Source organism: Sciurus vulgaris (genome assembly GCF_902686455.1).
Source record: "Sciurus vulgaris genome assembly, chromosome: 3".
Lineage (NCBI taxonomy): Eukaryota > Metazoa > Chordata > Mammalia > Rodentia > Sciuridae > Sciurus > Sciurus vulgaris.
Window position 1 is genome coordinate 170,192,104 of NC_136463.1, and position 19,913 is coordinate 170,212,016.

General features: G+C 34.3%; 1 protein-coding gene across 5 annotated transcripts in view; it reads right to left on the minus strand.

Annotated features, from left to right (window-relative positions):
• USP37 (ubiquitin specific peptidase 37) overlaps positions 1-19,913 on the minus strand; it is an 88,192-nt gene that overhangs the window by 20,311 nt on the left and 47,968 nt on the right. For all 5 annotated transcript variants that reach the window (XM_079135189.1, XM_079135188.1, XM_079135185.1 and 2 more), the window contains 9 exons: positions 18,978-19,109; positions 18,687-18,810; positions 17,496-17,686; positions 12,721-12,838; positions 11,349-11,428; positions 7,334-7,498; positions 5,712-5,777; positions 2,876-3,017; positions 766-1,021 (listed from right to left, as the gene is read on the minus strand). In XM_079135189.1, the coding sequence (XP_078991315.1) occupies positions 766-1,021; positions 2,876-3,017; positions 5,712-5,777; positions 7,334-7,498; positions 11,349-11,428; positions 12,721-12,838; positions 17,496-17,686; positions 18,687-18,810; positions 18,978-19,109 (1,274 nt within the window). The remainder of the gene's footprint in view (positions 1-765; positions 1,022-2,875; positions 3,018-5,711; positions 5,778-7,333; positions 7,499-11,348; positions 11,429-12,720; positions 12,839-17,495; positions 17,687-18,686; positions 18,811-18,977; positions 19,110-19,913) is intronic.

A 19,913-nucleotide genomic window follows, 5' to 3' on the forward strand; every position in this document is an offset into this window, starting at 1 on the left:
TACCACATGGCCAATCTGTTGGATCACAAATATTCATTGAGAATCCACTATGTGCTAGGTAGTGTTATAAGCTGGGGATATAAAAAAGCAAGCTGGCCCTTGCCTCCAAGAAGCCTAAGTGCCAGGGTTCTGAGATGAGAAAGAACTTAGTATTTGAGGGACACAGACAAGGACAGCATGGCAAAAGCAGCAGACTGAAAGTGGGAAGAGTGGAGATAGGCCATAAGAAGCAGCTCAGATTTTTATATTACGCGCACTGAGAAGTCACAATATCTTTTAAGTATGAGGTTGACATGGTGTGCGTTATGCTTTGGAAAGATTATTTTGGCTGTTTTGTTGATAAAAGGTCTAAAGGGGACAAAAGTGGAAGAGACATTATTTAGAATCAGCTATATTGGTCCAGGTCAGTATATTTTTTAAAATTTTTTTTAGTTGTTGATGGACCTTTATTTTTATTTATTTATATGTGATGCTGAGAATCGAACACAGTGCCTCACACGTGTCAGGTAAGCACTCTACCTCTGAGCCACAACCCCAGCCCTTTCACTATTCCTTTAATTTGAAAGATCCTAGGCTTGGATTATTTAGAAGCTAATTATCACAATAAGACTGGAACACTTTTATGCTTTAAAATGTTTATCTTCATTAAACCTAACTGGCTGGGTTGGGGATGTAGGTCAGTGGTACAAAGCTTGCTAGTGTGCATGAGGCCCTGGGTTCAATCCAGAGCACCACAAGGAAACAAAACAACAACAAAAAACACACCTGGCTCTGTGATTGTTCTGGGCTTCTCAGTTTCTACAGTGTCCAGATTTTCAGGCATTTCTTGAATATCATCTTCTGCAAAGCCAGTGTCTGGGCTGCTGGTTGGTTTATCATCATCTTCATGACTGGGAGTAGGTGAAGCTTCTCTCTTACTGATCTCTAAGACAGCTGCTAGGAGTTCTTCTTCACTCATTCTGTCAAATCCTGAGTTTTCCAATTCAGACTTATCAGGTTCTGTTCTGCCTAACTTTGAATCCTGAAAGAAACAGTTACTTTTAGAGGAAACCAGAATGTCTACAAATAAAGCAATCTTAGAGTTTAAAAAAGAAACTATTTCTTAAGTTCTTTGATGCTTTGAGTTACTTAAAAATCAATCATCAGTATATAAAGAGGCAAACCTAATTTTAAAAATAATAACTACATAAGAACACATGAAAATTTTTCTTGATTATAGTAAGTGCTAAGTATGTACTTTGTAGAAATTTGGAAAATACATAAATATGATAAAATAAAATCATTCAAAATAAATTACTCAGCAATAGTTACTATGATCTTTTTTAGGTATTTTGCCAATCTACACATGGATTATATTGAAATGTTCTCTTCATTATACCCAGTATTTCATTTAAATGCTGGCTGATCTGAAATAAGAAAAATACAAATTATACAAGATTATGCAAATATTAACAATTATCTAATGAATAATTTCTTCTTTCATATCTGAGAGAATTTCTTTTATTTCTTATTCAAGGTAAGCAACCACAAACCATCTCTAATCTTTTTTTTTTTTTTTAGTGATGAGAATTAAACCTACATCCTTGCATATGATAGACAAGCACTCTACCACTGAGCCGCAACACCAGTCCTACCTCTAGTTATTTTATTCATTTTTTTGTACTGTGGATTGAACCCAGGGTCCCTTAACCACTGAACCACATCCCCAGCCCTTTTTTTATGTTTTATTTTGAGACAGGGTCTCACTACATTGCTGAGGCTGGACCTGAACTTGCAATCCTCCTGCTTCAGCCTCCTGAGTCGCTGGGATTACAGGTGTATGAAACAATGCTTGGCTCCTACCTCTAGTTTTAAAGCAAGATGGGAAATAACTCAGTACACATAACTACTATAATTTCATTATTTTATCAAAAAAGGAAGTTTACAAAACACAGTAGCATGAGATGATGTAAATACCTAGGAAAGTTTAAATCTTCAAAGTATTAACTATTATCAAGTGTTAAGATGGAAAATGATGTAGTCAGGTCTTCACGCTCATATTTTTAATCAATTTGATTACTTAGTTGCTCCGCTGACACAATATTTACTATGGTTCCCTAACATACAGTTGTTACCAAAATAAAGGAAGCAACTATTTAAGAACCAGTATGTAAAAGTAGCCTTAAAGGTCAATACAAGGAAGTACTTTGTCTATAACATTTTAGAATATGTATGTGTGTATATGTAGTTTTTTTTTTGTGGCGGGGGGACAGGGGGCTCAGTACCAGAGATTGAAACTAGGGGTACTCTACATTTGAGCTATATCTCCAGACTTTTTAAAAATTTTTTCTTTTATGAGATAGGGTCTTACTAAGTTGCTGAGGCTGGCCTTGAACTTGTGGTCCCCTGCTTCAGCCTCTCAAATCACTTGATTACAGGTCTGCTACTGTGCCAGCACAACTTTACTTTCTTAAAATCAGATTGGTTTTTGAGCTAGAGAATATACATACTTTAAAATTAGTCTGGGGCTGGGTTGGAGTTCAGTGGTAGAATGCTTGCCTAGCACACAAGGCACTGGGTTCAATCCTCAGCACCACATAAAAAAAAACAAAACAAACAAACAAACAAAAAAAACTAAATAAAATAAAAGTATTGTGCCCATCTACAAATAAAAATATTAAAAAAAAAAAAAGTGTTGGGGTCTATAGCTCAGTTGGTAAGAGTGCTTGCCTCACATGCATAAGGCCCTGAGTTCAACCCCCAGCACCACCAAAAAACAAACAAACCTCAAATACAACAAAACAAAACAAAAACAACAACAAAAAACTAGTCTGGACAGAGACATTAAGTTTGTGATCTATTTTGGGCATTTCTTAAGTTTGCTAAAATTACTTACTTTTTCCAGGTCTTCCTGCTGCTGTTCACTGCCTGACATTTCACAAAGTCTCTGGCTGAGGGCCACAGAGCGTTTTAGCTCATCCTCACTGTCTGAATCAGGGCATAAAGCCAACGAGTTCTTGGATTTGAAGGTGAATTTCCTGTAATTGGAAAAAAAAAAAAAAAAAAAGTCTAATGAACATTTGTTTTTGTCATTCTTTTGATGTATAAATTCCAAAACGAAAAGTTTTTCCATTATAAAAAATTACTTAAACAGAGAAAAAAGGTACCAAAAGGGGTATAAATTTAAGCATTACCTTTGACCCAATCCTAAAGAGTCATGCTTTGAAAACTTGGATAACTCTTGTTCTATTATATATCATCACTAAGCCAATCGCTTTGTGCCTTTTTTCTTTTTTGATCAACTCCTAATGAAGTTTTGTTTTTATAAATTAAGTACTCTACTGAATTCATGCAGGCATAGCAATGAAGAAATGTTTTTGACAACAAAGTGCATGAGGACTAATGTTTTTTCTTTTAAATTCTGACCCATGCACTTTTAAAATAACAGTAACATTCCACTTATCCAATTATCTGTAGGTCAGACTTCTGGCAACCTCTACCTTCCAGAACAGAGAGATTCCAAACTAAGAAAAAATGTTCTGAGGAAGGTTGTTCCAAAGCTCACACATGTACAGGGACCCTTTCTTTTCCAGGAAGTGGTTTATAAAACAGTGTAGCCAAGTTCATCAAGAAATGAAAGCAAGAAATGAGAGAGAAAATCCACAAAAAAACCTATGATATTTAGTGTAAAGATAAATGATCTTGTAAAAATTAAGAGCCTCTGACGGCAATATCACAGGAAAACACAGTGCAATAACAGATGTTCTTTAAACTGATTCTAAGTCATTAAGATATAAAAATTATCTTCAGTGTGTTTAAGAATATAAGTAAAAGTATAACATTTTAGAAAACATTTCATTCAAAAAAGGCTAAAAATTTTCAAGGTAAATGCTTAAAGCCTCAGTTCCATAAAAATTGATTTATGTGGAATACCAAACATTATTCTTTAATAATACAGGATAAGTAAGGTGTTACTGTGTTGTCTTCTAGGTGAGCTGAAAATAAACTAGAGGAAAAAGTGGTAAAAGTCAAAGAGCAAGAACTTTCTTTAATGGAGGTAAAAATAAATTCATATGCTATACTAAAGAAATGTAAAATGGACATTTGAAAATGCAATTAACCTAAATGTGAAAACTAAAAAACTTATAGAATGATGGCACCAAGAAATAAGAGGCCACAATGGAAATCAGAAGGATTGCATAGCAATGTAGATCAAAGAAAAGAGGCAAGTGGTCAGTGATAAACCCACATGTAGTCTGTGGCCGAGAGCAGCCAGGATATCACTGCACTCTAGCCTGAACACTTGAACATCCTCACATAATGTGTTCAAAAACATTTTTCATATAACACAGAAATAGCCAATTAGCCTAAGATAGAAATAGCCAATTAGCTTCTTAATTTCTAATTTCATGCTCACCAAGCAAACCTGAACTTACTAATTTGTTTATCCAGGTAAAATACTTTGCTGAAGGAGGGTGATGCCTGGTTACTATTTCACCCGGGGTCAAATGTGACAAAGGACATCATAGAGGAACCCATGGTATTCTGATTTGTAACTCAGCCTCTTTTAAGTTTGATCGGCATGACAGGTCTTCTAGGGCCTAAGTATTCTTTATTGAATCTTTCAAATTCTCATACCAAATAGACCCTGGAGAACAGATGACATGCCAAGGTACAAAGATGTCCAATGAAACCAACTGTTTCTTGCAACTATAGTGATTTGGTACATCACTGTTGGTACATAAAGAGTGCATACCATTAATAATTACTATATTTACAGAAGGCAGCTTGCCTGTAGCAATGAAAAATATTCATCCTGTAAATGCATCACTTGCTCACTTTCTAAGCAGCCAAGTGGTATTGCTCATTTGTATCTTGAGAACGGGCAAGAGTATTCATATCGGTACCATTTCAGATCTAGTCATGTTAGTCATCTGGTTTTAATTGCACTGAAAAATAATTAACAGGAGGAGAAGAAAAGAGCAGTTCCCAAATGTCATTTTATTGTTATATAACATCCCCCAAAGCCCTTAAACAACAAATGTGTCTCTCTTCTAAAAGTACTTTGGGACATCATATTTTCACAAAAACAAGTTTTAAAGTCAATGACAACAATGTCAATTGGAATTGTTTAATCAGGAACTGTGGTTACAGTAAAATCTTATAGGAGTATAGTTTAAAAAAAAAAAAAAAAAAGAATTTGCTTCCATCCTGGGACAAATTTTGGCCTTAAACAAAAAACAAAGCCTTTGCAGAGTAGCTACATCCCAGTGCATGTTTATTTTCTTGTCTCCTTTCAAAATTTTTCCTACTCAGCATCAAGAACTAGAAGTCCCAGGCTGGTTGCAACAGGTGAAAAGATGTTTGGGATTCCCTGCCTATCTTTGAAGAAGCGGGTACTTAGACCAACAGAGTTTATTTTATCGCTTCAATCCTTAAAATCCTTTGTCAACAATTTTTAGAATTTTAGGATGAAAATATTACATATTAACAAATGGTTAAGTTTTAAAACATTAAAGAGGATCATTTGAATTTGTTTTACAGTTAAAACTTCTTTACCTTAGGCTACCTGCTAAACCAGATTTAGAAAAATTCTGGAGGTATGGTAATATAAAGAAAGCAATTATCATGCAAAAAAGAGAAACAATAAAGGAGCAGGGCAATCTTAAGAGATTAGGATAAGCCAAATCCTTAAAAATACAAATTTTGCGTACACAAGAAATATAACTCACTTTGAAGGTGTAGAAGGGCTGGTGATGCAGGAATTCACCATTTGAGAGGCTTTCAATGGTCTAGAACTATCAGAAAATTAGAAAATATATACATAATTGCATTATTTAAAGATATCTATTTAACTTGTAAGATGAATTATTCTATACTACAATCTCTTATATATCCTCTTGAAAAGCAAACAATTATAATACTTTTTAAGATTACCAGCAACAGAGACCAAGAGAAAACATGGAATATCATTTCTAGGCTCTCCTTGATCTAATAACTGAAATAAACAGCTTTGAAATGAAGTCAAATACAATGCATATGAAAGAGGCAGGGAAAATTACCTTGTTTCATTTCTTTATTTTTAAGCAATAAAATAACAATAGCTCTCATTTATTGAGGACTTATTAGAAGTACAGTACTAAGAATTCACAGTTTATTACCTCACTATATTATTTTGCCTACAGATAAGTAAGTTGTCCAAGGCCTGGTTTTAGGCCAATGATCGTAAATATCAACACTCGCATGATACACTATTGCCAGAAAGAATAATAGCTCTACCAACAGAGGGCACTCTGCACCAAGCAAATACATTCACTCCAAATTAAGGTCAAAAGAGAAGAAAAACCAGAAATACTAAGTCTGTCTGGGCACTTGCTTTTATTTGTAGACCTTTGAGGACTTTATCGTAAACTTATATGATGTAACTTGTAGATCCAAAGGGAAATATATTTTATATAACTGCATCAATTCATATTGACAAATGTTCATGCACTTTCTGAACTGTTTATTCTCTACTTTAGCCAAGAAACGGCTTTTTCAGTTACAAACTGACCTTAGAAAACCACTTAACCTTCTTGGATCTCCTCTGCAAAATTAAGGATTTGGACAAAATTTCAAAAATCCTTTTCACCTCTAAAGTTCTAGACCTTTATGATTCTACCAAACTAGAAAAAAACTATAGTATAAGGCTCCTAAGTAATGCAGGTATACAGAAAAGAACTTGACATTCTGAGAAGTCCTAAAGTTTTCCCAGCACTGCTTTAATGAAGAAAACCTAAAGGGGACTTCTTTTCTCTTTGAGAAGTTTCTCAGAACCACTGAAGTTCTTTACATTGGTGACAATTTACATTTATGAAGGCACCATCTATTCTGGGAGCTCCAGCTTAATATTTAGTACATGGTTTCTCAAATTTGCATGTCCCAGTTAGGTAAAGCATTTGTTAAAAATATTGATTCCCAAGCCCAATCTCAGATCTACTGAAACAGAATCTCTAGGAAAACAACATATAAATAAGTATTTTAGTGTCCAAGGACTCTTATGACCAGCCAAATTTGATTTATATTCCCTTAGTGTATCAAATGGTCTTCCAGTGATCTAGAAGAATAGAAGCATTCCCTAAAAAGTACCCCATTATGAAAGATAGCTAATAACTTGGAAGAATTTTGTTTAGGCACTTTCTTCAATGACTTCAATCAGGCAGTAATATAATTTGAAATTCCAAAATAAAGCAAAATTAAAATCTCCTTCTTAGTCTGATTTTACCTGGGAGTCATGTGTTCAGTCATTCTTTTGATTAGACACTAAAGTCCACTTCAAAAGGGAAGATAAAGAAGTTGTCCCTTAAGGACTTACATTGCCATATGTGCACTCCAGCCAAGAGTAAAAGGTGGTTTTGTATTTTCAGTGCAATGAGATGACAAGGTCAAGTATCTTGGAATGATGACTTGCTGTCCAATCTTGTTGTTAAGTGAGAGAGCCACATTGAAGCTGTATCGTTTCAAATGAAGAATGAGGACCCTAAAACATAAAAGATGATGACTCTATTAACTCATACATAACATAGGTAGTATTTTATAGATTAACGTTGGATAAACAAGTTTGGATAAACTTTGATTTGAAGAACACTTTGCAGCTGGCCAAACTAGGCATACTTCAAAGAACATTCACTAAATACCTGCCACGTGTCAGAGACTGGGCTAGGTACAAATGAAAACAAAACCTGGAGAAGGTGGATTAACAAAGTTTGAGGAAAATCTTCCTAGAAAAAAACAATAATAAAATATTATTGATGTTAGGTTAAATCCCTATTTACTTCAGTAAGTTTAAAAAATTAGGTGTTCTATAGCCACATGGTAAAATAATGTCTATTAAACTGAAATGTTATGTAGCTCTTACATTTGATGGTAAACATTAATTATTTCAAGATGAATTTTATGATAATTCTCTCATTTCAGAAGAATTTTTTTCTGAGGAAAACTAAGAGAGAAACAAAATTTTCCTGATCTACCAAAAAATTGTCCAAAACATGTGCATGCCAAATCTAGTTTGTGAGTCTGAAAAGGCTTTTAGCTCTTTAGAAACATTTAGTTCTTTCTGGTTATTATGTTGTAATCTTTTCCACCTCTCATACAGAACATATTCTCAAATTGATGGATTAGATATATTTTGTAGCCCTAAGAACTTTAGAAATTGAATTTCGAAAATCTTATGGGAAAAACACTTCAGTTCTAGACCAAAAAAAAAAAAAAAAAAAAAAAAAAAGTCTGACGTATGGAAAATTGTGTCCTTTCTTACTGTTTATAACCTTCTTCATAGACGCCACAAATCCAAAAAAAAGTAAACTGAAGTTACTGTCTCTTTAAAAGAGCATGCTAGGTTGAGGCTGCGGCTCAGTGGTAGAGCACTTGCCCAGCATGTGTGAGGTACTGGGTTTGATTCTCAGTACCACATAAAAATAAATAAATAAAACGAAGGTATTGTGTCCATCTACAATTAAAAACATATTTTTAAAAAAAGCATGCTAAAATTCATGACCTCCAAATTTACAATATGAAAGAACATAAGGATACAATCAATGTGGAAAGACCAAAACTGATGTCAAAAATCAAGTATTTTAAGTAAAATTTCAATGATTCCAGTCAAAATCACTGATCTGCAAAGATGAGGCAGACCGAATAGAAATAAAACAAGATTAATCATAAGAATTTAAAATACAGAGCCTTTTATTTCATGTACATTTAGAATAAATTAACCTTGAATACAAGTGACCTACCTGGAAACAAAACAAAACAACAAAAAAACAAAAAAAACCTGCTCAATATTTTCTTTCCCATTTGAAAGACCAAACAGCTTAAAGATGGAAAAGGGAAGAGACATCCAGCTTATGAGGTAAAACAAGTCTTTTAATTAATTGCTGCTTTCCTTAGTGACAGCTTGTAAAACCAATCCTTTGCCTTAAGATTTCTTCCTCCCTCCCTCTTGCTTTAAAACACCCACAAATAAGAAAAAACAAAATTTCTTAAGTAAAAAACATAGACTATGGTCCATACGATAATATTGCTATGATTTATAAAAGCAATTTCTTTGAAAACAACTTATTATTTAGAAAGGAGTGGAGCAGGAATGTAAAAGAACTAGTCTCTAGGGTCTGGGTTCCAGAAACTCTACACAGGAAATCGAAGCTAATAAAACAAAGTGCAGCACTCTGCAGGCAGAGTCACATAAATACTTAATGTTAATAATAAACTTGTTTGTGATTGAGTCTATTTTTGGCAACAACTAAAAGCTGTCCTGTAACCACACTGTAATTTTTTGTAACTAGCTTTGCTTTATGTTTTTTTTAGATAGTGCTAATACAGTGTAAGTTAATTTCATTCCCAAATTGGAAAATCTATTTTATGATTATGGAAACTTACTAACTTCTTATTTTTTAAAATTTGGTACTGGGGACTGGACTCAGGGTGCTTTACCACTGAGCTACATCCCCATTTAATTTTTTTATTTTGAGACGAGTCTCACTAAGTTGTTCAGGGCCTCACTAAATTGCTGAGGCTGGCCTTAAACTTGTGGGCATCCTGCCTTAGCTTCCCAAATCACTGGGATTAAAGGCATGAGCCAAAATGCCCAACATAACTTGTACGATCCTCTGGAAAAAGGAATGCACCAACTGCACAAAATTACTCTTCCCATTTGATGTTAACACATAGATGTGTATGTGTCTGCAGCAGGTTTTTACTCACTGTGTGGAATAAAAAATGGAGGCGGGTGCAGTGGTGCATGCCTGTAAACCCAATAACTTGGAAGGCTGTGATAGGATCACAAGTTCAAAGTCTTCCTCAGCAACTTAGTGAGGCCCTAAGGCAACTTAATGAGACCCCATCTCAAAAAACAAACAAACAAACAAACAAATAAATAAATAGGGCTGGGGATGTGGCTCAGTAGTTGAGTATACTAGATTCAATTCCCAGTACCAGGAAAAAAAAAAAAAAAAGGGAAACTACAGCACAATAAAGGATAACAAATTACTGGTTGAAGAGTCCTAATTTGAAAATTCAAAATAAAAAAAATGATCCAAAATGTGAAATTTTTAGAGCACTGACATAATGCCACAGTGGAAAATGCTACATCTGCCCTCACTTGACAAGATGCAGTCAAAATGCAGATGTACTAAAAATATTGCCTAAAATTACCTTCAGACTATGTATATAATGTGTAAGAAATGCTAGTGAACATCAAATTTAGACTTGGGTCCCACCCCCAAAGATCTTATTATGTCTACATAAATATTCCAAAAACTGAAACACTTCTGGTCCCAAACATTCTGGATAAGGTATACTCAAACTATGTAACTGAATATTACATATTATTATTTGTCTTACACTTTTGTTATTTTGAGATATATATGATAGTAGGATATATTTCGATATGCATACATGGAATTTAACTTATTCTAATTATGTTCCCATTCTTGTGGTTGAACATGATGTGGCATTACAGTGGTTATATATTCATATATGAACACAGGAAAGTTATATCCAATTCATTCTACTGTCTTTCCTATTCCCACCCTTCCCATCATTCCTCTTTGTCTAATCCAATGAACTTCTATTCTTTCCTCCCCTCCCCTTCTTGTGTTAGCATCCACATATAGAGAACATTTGGCCTTTGGTTTTTTGGGATTATTTTATTTCACTTAGCATGAGAGTCTCTAGTTCCATCCATTTACTGCCACATGACATAATTTCATTCTTCTTTATGGCTAAGTAATATTCTATTGTGTATATATATCACATTTTCTCTATCATTCATCTGTTGAAAGGTAGCTAGGTTGATTGATTCCATGATTTAGCTATTATGAATTAAGCTGCTATGAAAATTGATGTGGCCATGTCACTGTAGTATGCTGATTTTAAGTCCTTTGGGTATATGATGAGGAATGGATAATTGAGTCAAATGGTGGTTTCATTACAAGTTTTCTGAGGCATCTCCACAGTGGTTGTACCAATTTGCAGTCCTACCAGCAATATATGAGCAAACCTTTTCCACCACATCCTCACCAACATTTATCATTACTTGTATTCTTGATAATTCCCTAAATGTTACATATTATTACTGAATTAAAAAACCAATTAGCTAGTCTTCATCATCATTTCAATCTCACCAACTGCATCCTCTTGCCATCTTCTTGGGACTCTCAAGACCCTTTTCCCCTTGGGCCTTCTAGTTCTCTATCCTCTACTCCCTTGACATCTGTTTGCTGACCTCTTTCACCAAGACATACTAGTATACTTCACTTTTATCTGTAAGTACTTTAAAAAAATGTGTATTTTTATAAAGCACTTGCTTTTAAAAGGGCAATTATATTTACCTGGGAAGCCTGTTAAACTTGTGCCTGACAAGAGCACACTTCCCACCACACTTTTCACAAGAATACTCAAGTTCTTCTGCCTAGAAAAAGATGAGAGAAAAATAAAGGATGAAATTGAATCAGTGTTAACCTATTCTATGCAAATAATCTTCTCTAAGAGCTTACTAGTTCAATGGAATGACAACTCTGAACCAATTTAAATTTCAAGTCTTGAGCCACAAGATTTACCAAATTAAGACCTTATCTTTAAAATATAGTCATCTTATGATATCATGTCCTATTTCAGAATTCCTAATTCCTTCTTTACCAAGGAAACATCTCAATTTATGATAGTAAGCAGACTCAAGTAGCAGATTCTCAAACTTTTACCCCATGGATACATATGAGTTGCTGCCAAGAGTATATCCAGATTTTAACATTTGGCTATAGCAGAGATAAGATCACCTTCAGGTTAGGCGGAGTTCCTGGTCTGTAAGGTGTAATTCTACCCCTTTCTTATAATGGAACTCAATCTTCTGGTGACAGCCCACTAAGAACAACTGCTCTAAAAGGACCAAAGTTTGGGGTGGATATCATTACCTAGAGAAAACTGAAACAAGAAATCCTTAAAAAATGGGGATAAAGATACACAGAAAAATCTTCAGTCTATGATAACAACAGGAATAGTAGAGAATGACTAAACAACAAAAAAGCAGAACATTTATCTTTGGGAGGAGTGAACATTCATATTAAAAGAACAGAATTTTTTTTTTTTTTTTTTTTTTTGAAATCTTAGGAAGAACCCTGTCAACTTGCTGCAACAAAATAAGGACCATTATTATATAAATGAAGAGTGATCTTGGCAAATTTCCACCAGTAATAACGTCTGCTATATAACAGGTCTGATCATGCCTTCAAAACTTTCTGAGTATCTGACAGTATATCACTGTATGTTTATCTATAGTTTTGAATAACCATAATTCTTCCTTCCAATTCTTGTAAGGGTACACATACAAACTAAGGAAATGAAAAGCAAAGCGCATTTTTTTTTCATTTCTCAGCTTTTATGTAGTGTCTTCAAATTTAATTCATGTTATCAAATTGTAGCATTTCACTTAAAATGCTTTAATATTTACAAATAATGATCTACTTCTAAGGTTGTCTAAAATATTGCTACTGAGTTAAAAATAAAATTTTCTTAATCAACTAATTTTCTTGTTCAATGAGTTACAGATTTATCAAGCTTTATAAAACAAATTATTACTCATAAATATTCTTGTTTTTTCTGAAGATAATTTTGAAGAAACTCTTGCCTTGAAGAAACTAATTTTAAAAACAATTACCTATGATATATAAAATTTAGTTATGTGAAAATACCACAGATATTACTTACTCTAAAGAAAAGATCAAGAGAATCTTGAATTGAACGAGGAGGGAGTGGCTTTTTCCTACGAGGGAGGTCTATGGAGAGGTCATTAAACTGTTCTCTTTTGGGAATAGTCTCTCCACACCTGTAACAATAAAAAGGGACACATGTATCTATTTAGAGAAATACAAAGATAGAGTCCTGGCTCAGTGGTAGAGCACTTGCTTATCTGGCATGTGTGAGGCCCTGGGTTCAAACTGCCTGGCATGTGTGAGGCCCTGGGTTTGATCTTCAGCACTTCATATGAAATAAATAAATAAAAGATCCACTGACAACTAAACAATATTAAGAAAAAAAGATACAGATATACTTGAAACACTGTTTCCCTATAGAACTTATGGAGCTGACACACTCAGAGTAGGCATAAGAAATAGACAACATGGGTTGGGCTTGTGGCTCAGTGGTAGAGCCCTTGCCTAGCACGTGTGAGGCATTGGTTTCAATCCTCAGCACCACATTTAAAAAAAAAAAATTTTAAATAAAGATATTGTGTCTGTCTACAACTTAAAAAAAAAAATATATATATATATATTTTTTAAAAACAGGTAACACTTCAACTTTTATTTTAATCCCTATTAAATTAATACAAAAAAATCTCAATTGTAATACTTAAGTATCCTTTTTTTTTTTTTTTTAACAGATTTACTTAATTTATTTATGTGATGCCAAGGATTGAACCCAGTGCCTCACACATGCTATGCAAATGCTCTACCACTGAGCCACAACCCCAGCCCCATGTACCTTCTTAAAATGTTAAATTTTAAACTTTTATATTTCCAAAAACCCACAAACTTAAAAAATTAAAGTATAACACATGTACAGAAAAGTGAACCAATCATACTTGAATAGTTTGGTAAGTTATCAGTTAATACACCCATATAATCATCTTTTGGATCAAGAAACGGAACACTACAAACTCCCTAGAAGTCCCTTAAATACTCTTTTCCCAACCATTACCCTGTTCCTTTTTACAAAAGGTAACTCTTGATTCAGCTCTGTCTGCTGTACTTGACTACAGTACATTTTTGTTGTTTGGTATTACTCTGTATGAATATTCCATAATAGTACTGATGGATATTTGGATTGTTTCTGAATTTTGGCTATATATCAATACTGCTTTGAAAATTCAGAATTCTCAGTACACACATATAGGCACTTCTCTTAGACAGTAGGATTGTTTTATTGAATATATTTTTATAAATTAAAAAATGAGCACAGAGAGCAAAATACCTTATTTAATTTACCTGGAAGTAAACTGATTCTTTTCAGATAGTTTAGTTAATTGCTTTTCATTGGTCCTCTTATCAGCATTTTGATTTTCAGCCCTAGTTCCCTATTTGCCACAGCTGAAGACTGGGGGCACAGAACATATTTTTTATTCAATAAATATTTGCTGAGTGCTTCTCTGATAGAACGACCCCCCCCAACACCAAAGAAATAATTTATTTAGAATAAAACAAAAGCAGCTGAACTGTGAGCACAATTGAGTAACAGCTACTATTAAGCTGTAGACAAAAAAAAAAAAGTTTTTCTTAATTTTCTAGAACTCCTGTGTACACAGCATGAAGCAAAGAGGTCAATTTTTCCTACTTAAAACACCAACTTTGGCATCATACTAGCAGATACACATAATAGCAGTTGACAGGCAGAATTCTAAAGTGAAACTTGCCTTTGTACAATTCCATATCCAGTGAGTGTGGGTAAAATCCATGTCAATCACAAGTTATCACTCCTATGACGATGCTACTCTACGTGGCTAAAGGAATTTTGCAAAATCTTATACTTAAGGTTACTAATCTTAACTTTGAGTTAATAAATATTATCTGGGTGGGTCAGATCAAATCATTGGAGGTCTTTTCATCTGGGTCTAGAGGGCAGAAATAGAGGAAGCCTGGGAGAGATGTGTTCTTGCTGGTCTGGAAGCAAATAGCACTGTTGTAAACTTGGGGGTGGGGGGGCCAAATGGCAAAGAACTGAAACGGCTAGACATTTATCTCCCACCTCCTATACCAGCTACCACACTGTGTGCCACTGTCTAGCCTGGCTGCCTAGCATGCCTATAGTCTATGAACCCATGTCACTTATTGCACTGGTACACTCATCTGCGGTATAATACATTCCACTATTATGTATAATTATAATCATACACATGATGCCTAGCTGCTGCACAGTGTCAGATTAATGCCACCGGCAGAGGGGAGAAGCTACTGCTTTACAATGTTTTCCTTCTCCTGATGCCACCTTAACAATCCCACCATGTAGCTGCCTAAACGTGACTGAGAGATGGCAGGCTGCTGAAATGTTCCTATCAAAAGAAATTTAAGGGGTTGGGGTTGTGGGTCAGTGGCAGAGCACTTGCCTAGCATGTGTGAGGCACTGGGTTTGATTCTTGGTACCACATATAAAGAAATGAATAAAATAAAGGTATTGTGTCCATCTATACCTAAAAATATAAAAAAAAAAAAGAGAGAGAAATTTAAAAGTGAATCAGGGGAGGGAAGAGGGAAGGGAAAGAAAAGATAGTAGGGAATGAGACTGATCAAATTATGTCATGCATATATACAAATATGACATAATGAATCCCACTCATGTATAATTATAATCTATCAATAAAAATGTTTAAAAAGAAATTTGAATAGTACCCTCACAATTCAGTGAAATAATACCTGAAAACTCTGCTTTTTCTCTCTCATTTGCACAAATGTTATTTAGAAAGTGTATTAAAAGAAAGGGATATATATATATATATATTTGCCTATCATACTATCAACTCTCGGGCTCTCTAAAATTCTGGGGATGAACTACTTAGAAGATCCAGATTTTTTCTTTGGAAAATTCTTTATACACTAGGGGGAAAAAGACTGAAGAAATCACAAAACAAGTAAAAAATGTCAGAGTAGTGACATAAAATTATTTTTGTAGTATCTATATAAACATTCAAAGTGCTAGTCAAAAACACTAGAGTGCAACAGCTGGAAGAGACCTCAGTGAACATGATCATTTTGAGCAGATTAAAAAATGGATATGGAAAACCGATAACTGGAGAACCAAAATATGGATTTTTGAATATCTCTGAAGAAAATTCCAGAATGAATGGAAGAGAAACAGTACTGAGAAAACAGTTTTCTTGAGCTAAAAAGAAGCACAGATTTTCAGGTGAAAAGGCTCTATCATGTTAAAGCAAAATTAAGCAAAAAGTTTGACTACTTAGATGCAAACCAGTGGAACAAAAACAACACATCTGGTACAGTGACACACACCTATAATCCCAGTGACTTGGGAGACTGAGACAGGAAGATTGAAAGTTGAAGGCCAACCTGGGTAATTTAGCAAGACACTGCCTCAAAATAAAAAGGTTGGGACATAGTTCAGTAGTAGAGAGATTGCTTAGCATGTATGGGGCCCTAGGTTCAATTTCAGAAGAAAGAACAGAAAGAGAGACAGAGACAGAGACAGAGACAGACAGACAGACAGACAATCAGTCGCAGAGAGAAAGGAAGACAGAGATAAGCAGAGGGATCAGGGTGGGGCCAGGGGAGGGGGAGGAAGGAAAGAAGGAAGCAAGCAAGGTATAGATTTTCATGAAGAAAAAGAAAGAGTATGGGGACTGGGGTTGTAGCTCAGTGGTAGAGTGCTCACCTAGCACATGTGAAGCACTGGGTTCAAACCCCATCACCACATATAAATAAATAAATAAAATAAAGGTATTGTGTTCATCTACAACTAAAAAAATATATATTATATATACATATAATATATATATATGTATGTATATAAAGGACAGAAAAAGATTACCTCAAAGTTAGGTTTTCCTTGAGTATGAGTGAAATAGGACATTGGGGGGTATAGTACATATAATATGTTCAGGGGTAAAGACTATATGGTACCACAATTCTGTATTAAGTTATGTGTGAAAGCCACAAAAATAATTCTCATTTATATAGGGGCTCTGAAAAATTCTACTCTGAAAAAAAATTTATTCAAAGATGTTCTATAGATGACTAGAAAAGTAATCAAAACAACACCTTTTGAAGAGAGGTATATGGTATAGAAGTTCTGATCATGACTATGGAAATTAAATATAGAAAGTAAGTATGAATAGGCCAGGTGTGGTGGTGCCCTCCTGTAATCCCAGTGGCCTGGGAGACTGAGGCAGGAAGATTTTGAGTTCAGAGCCAGCCCCACCAACTTAGCGAGACCCTGACTCTAAATAAAATTTTTAAAAGGCTCGAGGATGTGGCTCAGTGGTTAGGCTCCCTAGGGTTCAACCCCTGATCCCTGCCCCCCCCAAAAAAAAGTAATTCTGAATAATTACTGTAACCCTGGTTAAAAATAATCTAAATTTAAATTATTTTATAAAAAAGAAAAATTAAAACTAATTTGGTTTAACAAAATAAGCAGCTAATAAGGAGTATATCTTTTTAGCAAAAGAAAAACAAGTATTCCCAAACAACGTGATGCTTCACACAGCAGACGAAAACAAAGCAATAAACAAGCAAACAAAATCCACCATCAGAATGAAAACACATAACAACTACTTAAATTCTCTTCAGTTCTTACCCAACCTAACATTTTTATAGAAAGATAATGACTTAGAAAGGTTCTGTATAATCTGTGGGTTTATGCTTTCTCCATGTTGTGGAAAGGAAGGTAAGAATTCATAGCATTTGGTATATCAAAAGAAAGTTTTAATCATTCGCCATAAAGAATTAAGAGAAAAAAAAATCTTAGAAGCTACTTACGCTTTACAAATGATGGAGTGCTGAACCTCAAACTCCAAATTAGTAATAACTGGACAAGTGTATACTCTGGTAGCTGAACTATCTGATGCATTTTCTTCTCCAGGAACAGATTCAGTCTTCCAAGTTTTATTTAATTTTTCCATATCCTCTTTCAGCTGGTCTAAGCACTGACTTAAAAATTCATGAGCATCCTAGGAAGATAATAACATCTGTCATCAAATCAAGACTTTTTTAAAAATCATAAAAACAGTTTGCTAACACTGTGAATTACATAAGCAACTGAAAGTATGTGAATACTTTCAGGTATGTGAATAAGGTCAGATTTATTCTGATATAGATTATAGGGCACATACTATATGAAGAAAGACAAATGAAAAGGTCTGGAGGTGTAGGTCAGTGGTAGAATACCTGCCTAGCAAGAACTAGGCACTGGGTTTGATTCTTAGCACTGCAACCACTCCCACCCCAACACAAAACTGTAAGCAAAAACAAATAATAGATTTTATATGCCTCACTATTCAGTTGCGTTAGCATGAATGTATGAATGACTCTTCACTTTGCTAAAATAAGGTTATTTTTCACTGGCATACCACATTTATATATTAAAATACTATAAAATACAAGAGGAGTCACAGAACCTTATAACTTCTCAGGTTTTTGAATCCATGATGATCACACTACCCAAATCACATTTTATTTTTATCTATCTATCTATCTATCTATCTATCTATCTATCTATCTATCTTTGGTACTGGAGATTGAACTCAGGGGCACTCAACCACTCAGCCACATTCCCAGCCTTATTTTATATTTTGCTTAGAGACAGGGTCTCACTGAGTTGCTTAGCACCTTGCTTGTTGCTGAGGTTGGCTTTGAATTCGAGATCCTCCTGCCTCAGTCTCTGGAGCCACAGGGATTACAGGTGTGCACCACCATGACCAGCCCCAAATCACACTTTAAAACAAAAATCAGGTTAGATACTAAAATAACTATCATTTCCCGTATCTCTAAAACATTTAAAAACCATTAGCTAAGGGCTGGGGTTGTGGCTCAGTGGTAGAGTGCTTGCCTTGCATGTGTGAGGCCCTGGGTTCGATCCTCAGCACCATATACAAATAAATAAAATAAAGGTCCATTGTTAACTTTAACTAAAAAAAAATATTAAGAAAAAAAATCCATTAGCTAACTCACATTCTGCATATAACCAGAGAATCTCTCTGCTGTAGCTGAAATGGCATTTTTAACTTTCTTGAGTAAGTCCTTTTTGGTCTCTGAATTACAGATATCTTTTTTAACGAGCAAGTGTGCAAAGCGTCTGGTAAAACAAGAGAGACAAGGTTAACATGTCTTACAATACACTAGATGGTATAATATTTTAAAAGGTAATTACTAACAATGGCACATAAAATTTTAAGTGTCTAAAATTCCATTATTATATAATAAAAAAGGTAAGAGATTACTACTTATGTATATAACAATTACCTGATAAGGGCATTGAGTGGAATTTTCTTCCATGGGATACCTTGTTTAAGCAAGTCATTTGCAAATGATTGAAGTGAAAACAGAGACTGTAAAATAGCATTCATATAGCATGTATTTCCCAAATTTGAGAATCTGAAAATGAAAGAAATAGTGTTTGAGATATGTTCAGTATAGTGGGGGTAGTTCCTGAAGTATGTTTAGTACAGGAGTACAAAAGGGTTCTCCAGTTAGGTATGCATCAGAATCACTGCAGGGCTTGTTAAAACCACACATTATTGGACTCCCGTCACAGAGATTCTAATTCAGTAGGTCTAGACAGAAAGGGTAGAAAAATGTGCATTTCTAAAAAGATGATATTGACACTACTAATATGGAGAAAAACACTTTGAGAACCACTGCATTATAATATAATAATTTAGTTTCATCTAATTGAAAATTAGATACTTTCCATGAAGCTAAGTTGTTACCATCCTCTCCTTGAAATTTATAGCTTTTTTGTATTTAGGAAATACCAGCCCTTTATTTATAGTATTTGTAGCAAATATTTACTCCCAATTTATTATTTGTCTGTTTTGACCATGCAAAAATCTAATTTTTATATAGTCAAATTAATCAATCTTATTGAATTTTGATTCTGATTCAAAGCTACAAAGCCTTTCCCCTCTACTTTTTTCCTTATCTAACCGTACTAATACAGGCAATACAACATTAATCAGAAGTAAAAATAGTAGGTATTCTTGAATTGTTCCTGACCTTACGTAAAACACTGGTTTTAGGATTGAGGTATATATTAAATCAGGTTAAGGAAATAACCACTGATTTCTATGTTCTGAAGCATTTTTATCAGAAATGGTGTTGAACTTTGTCAAACTATCTTGCAATCTGGCATAAACCTATTTGGATACAATATGTGGGCTTTTTTTTTAACACCTTTAT